This window comes from Aplysia californica, unplaced genomic scaffold (genome assembly GCF_000002075.1).
Source record: "Aplysia californica isolate F4 #8 unplaced genomic scaffold, AplCal3.0 scaffold00272, whole genome shotgun sequence".
Lineage (NCBI taxonomy): Eukaryota > Metazoa > Mollusca > Gastropoda > Aplysiida > Aplysiidae > Aplysia > Aplysia californica.
In genome coordinates this window covers 614,206-623,659 of record NW_004797542.1, presented here as the reverse complement: position 1 = coordinate 623,659, position 9,454 = coordinate 614,206, and the positions used below count along the sequence as shown (strand labels likewise).

At 41.5% G+C, this 9,454-nt stretch overlaps 1 protein-coding gene across 1 annotated transcript in view; it reads left to right on the top strand.

Annotated features, from left to right (window-relative positions):
• LOC101846292 overlaps nt 1-5,008 on the top strand; it is a gene marked incomplete at its 3' end in the record, with an annotated part of 32,884 nt that extends 27,876 nt beyond the window's left edge. The window contains 2 exon segments of the mRNA XM_035970485.1: nt 114-542; nt 4,893-5,008. Of these exon segments, the coding sequence (XP_035826378.1) occupies nt 206-542; nt 4,893-5,008 (453 nt within the window).
• Nucleotides 5,009-9,454: the final 4,446 nt, after the last annotated feature.

Below are 9,454 nucleotides of genomic sequence, written 5' to 3'. Positions count from 1 at the left end.
GAGAAAGGAGAAGGTGGAGGGGGGAGAGGGAGGGAGAGACAACAGAATAGAACAGAACAAAAAAGAGGGACTCATAAAATGATTTTATCATAAGATATTTCTGTATTTTTCAGCAATATGGCGAATAACTAACCTTGGTAATCTGGACTGGCCGAGCTCCCTGGAGGAGCCTGCAAGCCTTCGCCGATACACACCGTCGGCTCTGATGAATCTGTGTCAGTCAACAGCCCTCAACCATAACTTCTACTCTACCTGGCCCCTGTATCCGTCTCGAACACAAGCCCCAGAGCTTGTAAACTTGCACACTCTTCAACAACACCAGCACCACTCGTCCTCGCTCCCTGACTCCACCTCCGCCCCGCCCACAACCGCGTCCGTCGCCATGGTGACGTGTGACGTACAGGCCATTCGCTCCGCCCAGTCGTCTGTTGTGACGCAGAACATTGTGCTCACAGTGCTGGTCCTTACGCTGTTTGTGGTAAGCAAGTCTTATTTCAACCGCGTGCGACGGCGGATGGCGAGATGCACCGTGTTTGTTATAGGTAAGTCTAAAAATTTCTTGAACTTTTCAGAAATAATTGCTAAAAGTTATGGTTTAGCGCCCCTTTCAACACTGGAAGGATATGTAAGAGGTGGAACCTGAGAATACAATATCAGTCCACCTCTGATAGGATCGAGCCAAGTGAGTAAGAAGCCATTGAACACCCCCTCCCCCTAACGACAAAAGTTTAAGAAGGGTGTGTTCGCGATTTGAGCCAAGACCATTCACATCATAACTCAGTGTGATATCACCTGTGCTAATGGTTCACCCGCAGTGGGTTTTTTTGTTACTTAACAAATTATCTTAGCTATGATTTTCCTCTTAAAGTTCTGCCTCTCATTGAAACCTGCTCTACAGTAGCATTGGAAACATAGTGACATTTTGATAGAGATAGACCATCAAGTCTTGAGCCTTATAAACTGTTATGTAGGTGTTCTACGCCGCCATCGACGCAATTTAGATCATTTTGGAGATGGGCTTTGACCCTGCCTGCAGGGTCAACTCGGGCGGTGAAGGATGATACAACGTCTCGGTAAAAAGACCGGAATACTTTATAAAAATATCCCCACACGGCAATTGCACTCGGGTCGTCTGCGTACGATAAGGAAGCGCATTACCTCTACCCCACAGACACTGGTATGCTCGGACATTTGATAAGCTTGAAAACAATGGAAGGCTGTTGGGGGAGGGGGGGGTGCGGGGGGATTAAATTGTACCCTAATGTCAGTATGTCAATCTGTACAAAGCCCGGAAAGTTATACTGTAATAAGCCAAGACAAGTCATGCAAAACTAATCGATTTTGCCTTCTGCTCTAGCCCAAAAACTGAAATCTGTCCAGAAAAAGTCTCATCGCCATTTCCAGCAGCTTGGCCAATGTATATGTGTCACGACGCGGTGGAATCGGGCACTCGTCAATGTTTGGACATGTAGAGTTATTGGTATAATCTTAACGGTTGGTTTTTATTGCTTTTGGTGAAAATATACCCATCTATCTTGAAGACAAGTCGAGATATTTACGATTGTAGGAGCTGGGATTATCTGGTATCAAAGATAAAATGGTAGCCAAAGTTTGGGGACTTCCAGAACTGTGATGTCCTTGGCAAATGCAAATTTACATTTTTTCTTTTTGCCTTTGACTTTGACCAACCTTTTCCAGTAAAATCCACACTAAAATGTGTTTGTAAATGGATATGAAAGGTGTTGGGCAGAAAGAAAAAAAGATAAAATTTGCCCACCCGCGGACAAAGGGCTGTTTCTTTGATTTCACTATTTTTGGTGAGCACCTGATTTCACCACGACGCCACACATATTTTTGCCAGCCAAAAGGTTGACACTATAATCTACCCGCCGGAACTACACGTCCAGATTCTCCAGCTACTAGTCAATCTTCGCCAAATGAGAGTGATGCTTGTTATGAGATTTTACAACGTTTTGGGTCAGTTTACGACAGCGTTTTACATCAGTTCAGTTCGTATAATGCAAGACTACGGAGCGGACGGCCCTATGGTTCGAATCCCAGAATTGGTGTTTTTGAACTCGGGTTGTTTTAGGGAGTTTTCAAGGCTCTCAACCCATTTGGCTTGGTGCTATCGGAGACCAGCGTTATATTTGGAGATCCCAGCCTCTTACGTAACCCATACTTTTACTTTTAAATGTTTTTCTCCTTCCGAAGGAAAGCTCACAAATCAATGAGCCCGAACTGCTTCGTCTCTCTTTGAATATTATTTTACTCGTATGTCACGACGACATGAAATAAGGCTTTCGGCAAATTTTGGGCATATTGAAATATTGATAGATCTACCATCTTAAAACTTGTTCGTGTGTCTTGTTTTTAAGTTTTATTTATTTATTTATCTTCTTTTTTTTTTGTAATCACACATCAACTTGAACAGAAGTCGGGATATTTGCCATTGAATGAAGTGGGGGTCGCTGGTATCGGAGGGAAGGTAAAATTAGCGAGAAAATGACCGGCAAAGTTTGATGACTTCCAAAACTTGAGTGTTTTTGGAAACTGCAAATTAACATTGTATGCGCCTTTTATCAACTTTATCAGTAAAATCCATACAGAAACATGTTTTCAAAAGTTGAAAAGGACATAAAATGCATTGAGCCAAGGAAAGAAAAAAGGCTAAAGATTGCCCAACGGGTTGAAAATAACGTGTTGAGGTAGTGTAAGCTTAACCGTTTCACTGCTTTGACGGAGACGGTGTGTACTCTTTGGTGGGATTATAGAGGATGGATGACGGTGAAAGGGTTAAAGAATACAACAAGCATATTGTAAATAATTCATCCTTTTCATGTCATTGCATTGTTCTTTCTGTGCTGAGAGGAGGTTGAGGGGGCCACAGAGTTGGCTTGTACTTCTTCAGTATCCCTCTGTTTATTTCGCTTAATTTTTTTCTATTACGTAATGACCAATTTTCAGTTGGTGTTTCTTTGTTCAACTAAATCAAACCCATTCTGCTCAGAGAAATGTGTGAACGATGATTTCCCTTACTTTTTATATGTATGCTCACAAAAATGATAGAATAATTTATTTTTTTAAAGTCTGTTTCTCAATAAAACACTCCATCATCCTCAATTTTTTACCGATAACAAAAAGTCCATCTATACTTCGGTATATTCATTTCTTAACTATAACAAAACGTCCTTCCATGCTTAGGTGCTTGAAATCTGAATAAAGCTCTAAAATATTCTTTACTCGTAAAAAGGTTCACTCTAAGCTCATGCAGGGGAATTTGAATTATTTTCAATCTTACTGAATTCTATAATCATAAGAAAACGTCCATTCATGCTCGTTTGTGGAAAATCTTATTAAAATTCCATGATATTCAATTTTCTTATTGTAACGAAACATCTTTCTAGGCTCAGATGGGGAAGCACTGGAAATTGATCAGATCTTCATTGGTAAAAAAATGGACCTGATCTGCACGATCAGATCGAAACGATCGGCGTCTGTGGTGTGCCGGTTAGGCGCTACACTGTTGCATACAAATACCCGAGTTCGATTTCCGAGTGGGGAGAAGTTCCATAGTGTATTTCGGTTTTTCTGCTGGGATGTTGTATCGCTTTCAACCCAGATCGGCCCTGACAAGCAGGATCGGGCTTCCACCTCCTAAAAGATCTAAATTGCATCGATTTTTTAAATTTATTTATTTATTTTGTTTTTTAATGTTTATTTATTTATTATTTATTTTATTTTATTTTATTTTTTTATTTTTTTTTTTTGGGGGGGGGGCGTAAAAATACATACTTTCAAAATTGAAACGGATCAGGCTGTGAAGTGGCGTCGGCCAGTGCGCACTATCAAATAGATTTCTGCTTTAGTTTATCAAATTTGAGCTCCGAGTTCATTGGGGCCTATTGCATTCAAAGCTCAAACCAGATTGGCCCCGCGATTCCGTGTGACATACAGTAGCCTTCTGATTAACCGTCTATCATGGTTTTCATCGCTGGCCTAGTGGTTAGGAAACAGGGCTCGTAATCGTGAGATTGCGGGTTCGGAGTTTTGAGCCTCAGCTCGGTTCTATGGTATGTCCTTGGGAAAGGCACTTTACACGAATTTCCTATTTGGCTCAGTCCTTTCAGAAACGGACGTTAAATTCGGAGGTTCCACCCCGCCTCTTAAATAAACTAATGGTATTAAACATAATAATATACCATTTCACCATTTCACGGTTTTCATCCAATGGACCTGACTATCGCCCAGAAAGTCAAATACGTTTGATCTTGGAGGATGAATCCACTTTGCTTAATTAACGGTATCTTTCGTCCATCCATGAGGAAAATTCTGACCGCCATTAATATGAAATGTAAAATAGTATAGGTTTAACACCCCTATAAACATTTTAAAGTTATTTAAGAGGCAACCATCGCCTTCAAATAACAATACTTTTATCGAGTGATATCAAACTATCAAACAGGGATTTGACAAAAGTTTGTGTGGTGTGCGCTGCGTATACGATTCCACTGTGAGCTGCTTAATTATTTAACCATTGTAAAACATCCGACCATGCCCATGTGCCGGGTATTTAAGAAGCATGGACCACCTTCAAATAACTATCAAATTATATCAAATTATCAAACTGGTATTTGATGAAAGTTTCTGTGGTGTGCACTGGGTTTGAAATCCCACTGAAGGCTACTCAATTCTTTAACTATAATAAACATCCGACCATACCTAGGTGCCGCTTTTTCAAGGAGCAGGGACAACCTTCAAATAACTGTTATCAATTTATATCAAACTATCAAACGGCGACTTGATGAAAGTTTGTGGTATGCGCTTGGCATAAGATCCCACTGTTGGCTAGTCAATTCTTTAACTATAACAAAACATCCGACCATACCCAGGTGCCGGTCCCACAGGTCTGACGTCAGCACTCCTGGCCTGTCAGAGCCCTCATGTGTCACGTGTTGTGGTCTACGAGGAGATGCCGAGGGCGGATCTGCTGCAGAAAGGTCACCAGGTCAGTCATATCATAGAGGTCAATATCTTATCTGGTTGTTGTTGTTGTTGCTGTTGTTGTTGTTGTTGTTGTTGTTGTTGTTGTTGTTGTTGTTGTTGTTGTTTTTGGTGGTGGTGGTGGGGGTTTGTTGTGGCGGTGGTGGTGGTTGTTATTGTTGTTGGTGGTGGTGATGGCGGTGGCAGTTGCGGTTGTTGTTGTTGTTGTAGTTGTTGTTGTTGTTGTTGTTTTTGTTTCTACTGTTGTTATTACTGTTGTTGTTGCTGTTGTTAGAAGTAGTGGTAGGGCTGCTGCTGCATGTGATAGTTAGGAATGGTAGTGGTGGTGTTATTGCTATTATTGTTGTCGCTGTTGTGGTTGCTGTCTGTGTTGTTGTCACTGTTGCTGCAGACTGTTGTTGATGTTGCTGTCGTTGTTGTTGTTGTTCCTGCTGTTGATCGCTGATACAGCTGAGTGATGTTGTATTTGTTGTTATTTGCGGCTCCTTCCCTCAATAAGTGGGTGGTTGGCGGATGCTCTGGTGTGGTTTGCTCTTTCTTTCCTATCAAACATCTATCTTCCTTATCTCTTCTCCTTATTTGTGTTTGGTACTTTCTTGTAACACCTCTAATCTTTGGCACGTATAATGTGTCATAATTGTGTTACAAGTGCCGTAAAACTCTTACTAAAACAAAAGCATCCCTCACTAAGTAGCCACTAAGTAAATGACACCTCATAAAAGACAACTAATTGACATAAAAATAACGGTGACAATGGCTCGTCGGAAAAGCTTTACGGGAAGACGGGCCTCCTGTAATTTTAGTGATCGCATTCCCACTTCCCACTACTTCCGAGCTCTTGTCTCGCCTTCATTTAGGACTACACTTGCACTCTGTCAGCTTCCGGGCTTTTGAAACGCGCTCGCTCAATGGGGAAACAATCCAACTGCTTAGAGGGTGGGGGGGGGTGTGTCTGTTTGTGTGTGTGGAGGTTGGGGGGGGGGGGGCTGTAAACTAGGATTCGGAGAATCTGGAGAACAATATTCTCGTTGCCTGACTGATTCAGTATACATGACTGCATGCGTCTCGTTGCCTGGCTGATGCAGTATACATGACTGCATGCGTGTTGATTTTCAAAAAGTGCTTCTTTTGGGTATTTTCATTTTATTCTTATTTTGGTTGTTGTCGATAGTTGATTTTGTATTGGGGTTCTTTGTTGTTGTTGAGGGTTTTTGGGGGGAGGGGTGGTTTGTAATGGTTTGTTTGTTGGATCTTCCTCTGAGATTTTTTGGGGGGTGGGTTTTCTGGGGTTTTAATGATGGATGGGAGAGGGGGGGGGGGTTGTAGGCTGGAATGATACTTGTTCACAAACGTTTTATTGCCGAATGATATCATTTTCGGATGACATAAAGCCAAAGAGGCGTAAAAAGTACTCTAAATGCCTTAAGGCTCGCAGAGTATTCCCACTTGTGCCTTGTTTCGGCTTTCTTTTTAAGAAAAAAAAAGAAGAAAACAACAACAACCTATTCCTATCACTTAGTCGAAATAAAAGACCAAAGGACAAACCGAAAGCCGAATCCATTATTGTGTTTGTACCCCTAGCTTGTTCTACAAAACATTTGCAGTAAAACTACAAAGAACTCAATGGACACCATCCAAAACCAAGCTCTTCGTCTTATCTCTGGCTGAATGAGATCCTCACCGACTGCGGCCTGTGAAATCCACACAAATATTGAGCCATTGGAAACTCGAAGAAAACGGGCAGCTTTGGAAGTATATGAAAGATCTAAAAGGCAAGAAAATAACCACCCTAATAGAATCCTTGTTGACAAGTGGAAACCTAATCAAAGACTAAAAAATACAAAATCTGTACTTGACACTGTTCATAATCTCCAAGAAAAACATCACCTCCCTGAAAGACGAGAACCTCTGGAAAGAGTTCCCTCAACTCCCCCACCACATCTCACCATAGCAAAGCCAGAAATTAGGAAAACGCTTTTTGACAAGAGCAATAAAAACACATATCCTGTAGCACTAAAACATTCTGCCCTTGAAACAATTGATTCCTATCCACCAACATGGATCCACTCATACACTGATGGATCTGCCTTTAAGGCAACAATCAACGCTGGACATGGGTCAGTGATCAACTTCCCCAGTGGGAAAAAAAGAAGTCTTTAATTCCAGCGGGTCCTTCTGCTCCAATTTCATTGCGAACAACAGGCTATCACCAACACAGCAAACTACATCAACTACTTGTTTGACACTAACCCACTTGCTACCACAGACATCGTTATCTTTACAGACAGCCTTTCAACACTAGAGACACTTGAGAGTGGGACTGATGTGAACAAAGATATTATATTGCACTTGATTTGGAGTCTACATAATTTGATAAGTAGGCACCACGTCAGAGTAGTCCTACAATGGATTCCTGTCCACACTGGGATACCGGGAAATGAAAGAGCTGATGCTCTGGCAAAGAAAGGAGCTAGCCTCCCTCAGCCTGAAATACCTATGAATTACACCACCTGCTGCCAAATGATCAAGTCAAACCTCAAGGAAGAGTGGATGAATGATTGGGCCACAGGTACGACAGGAAGGAGGATGTATGGCCACATGAATAAACCACTGGTCAAAGATCCAATCAATGAGTTGAGGAGGGGAGATCAATCCATAATCTTCCAACTTCGAACACAACATGTACCCCTCAACCAACATCTCAACCGAATTGGAGTAAAGCAGTCTGCTGCCTGCCCACTATGTGACTACCCCTCAGAGACAGTGGAACATCATCTGTTCTTCTGTAGAAAACTAATTGATTTAAGGGGATGTTTTCTTCCCAAGCTACCCCACACATCTAATTGCCTCTACTCCTCACGACAACAATTAGAACAAACATGTAACTATTACCGAATGGCATCATGTCATGCAGAAGAGTTAACGCTCGGATGCTACTGGATCGCGAACAACAACAACAACAACCCCTAGTTTGTCCGGGCCATAAAGATACACCTCCCCATAAATAAGCCGTGACAACAGCTTCTTGAGAAATGTTTAGTAACTCGGTGGAAAAGGCAACGTGATCATCTGATTTGTATTTTTTGTTTTTGACATGTTTGTTTGCTGTAGATGTTTGTAAGGGGTTGGGGGGTGGTAGTTGTTTGCTTTTTTATTGTTGTTGTTGTCGAGGGTTCGATGTTGTTGTTGTTTGGTTGGTTGGTTGGTCGGCTGGTTGTTTATTTGGTTTGTTGGTTGGTTGGTTAGTAGGATTTTTTGGAGGGGTGGGGGTAGAGAGGGGGGTGTTATTACTGGGTCAGCATGCTTTCTCTTCCTTATAAGAACTCCAGTGGTAAAAAAAAACGGTTAGTGAGCTTGGGCTCACAGATATTGTCAAACAATGGGGATTCGCAAATTACACGATGTTCAGGTGTGTGGTTATAAAGGTGACCCCAGCTCAAAAGGAGCGTACTAACTAACACACATGATACCGTTTCAGTGTGTGTTCTTTACCATTGATTGGTATGTATGTCACAAACAAATAACCTTGCGAGGATTATTAAAGTTTATTCTTCTTTTCGTTTTTAAAAAATAATTCTGTGTATTTATTTATTTATTTGTTTTGGTCACACTGAGAGGCTAACACCCTAAGTACGATGAGGGTTTTACTTAACCTGTATTTGCATTCTCAGTGTAGTATTTATGATGATCGTAGAAAAGATCTTATACTGCAAGGTGGTTCACTCCACAGTCCTAAAAATCATCCTGAGCAATCATCCAGAAGAGAAAGCAGGTTGACTGAGTGAGCAATGAAGCCCTCCCCCACCCCCCAAAATGGAGCACTTTGTCTTTTAGATATCGTGTTCACATCAATAGAATATTGATTTCTTTTTCACGACTCCTGGCAAATCGGTTCTACTTTTCTAATGCGTGTGATTTAAACCATTACGTTTTCTTCGTTGAGCACAGATGAACATAGAAGAGATCAGTGGAACTTAGTTCCTTTCTTCGTTGTACGCATGACCTCCCTTGTTCAAAAACTTGCGCCGAGCCTAGTTTCCTTGTACTTTCACGATTTTAGCAAGATTTTCACCAAGTATTGCCTGTCTGGATATTTCAGAAAGCCAATTTGGCAGCTAACACGAAACGAATCTAAAAGCACTGATAAACGATCCATTTCCCCCCCTAACGAATGAATCTGAGGAGTGCAAATTAGAAAGCTAGTAAAAAGTGTTCTGACTTGCAAATGCTATTCTAACGAAATGCAATTCCTCCTAAGTCTATTAAATGGCCAGTTCCTTTTGTCCAAAAGCCACTTAGAGGGAAGCTTTGGGGTAAAATCGCTTTGGGGTAAAATCGCTCATTCTGGATACCTGATTACTAAAGGCGATCTGGAGGGTCATCAAAGCTGATCATGAAAGAGATACGTAATCGTGCTGTCAATTCACACTGGATTCTTTGTTTTCTTTTT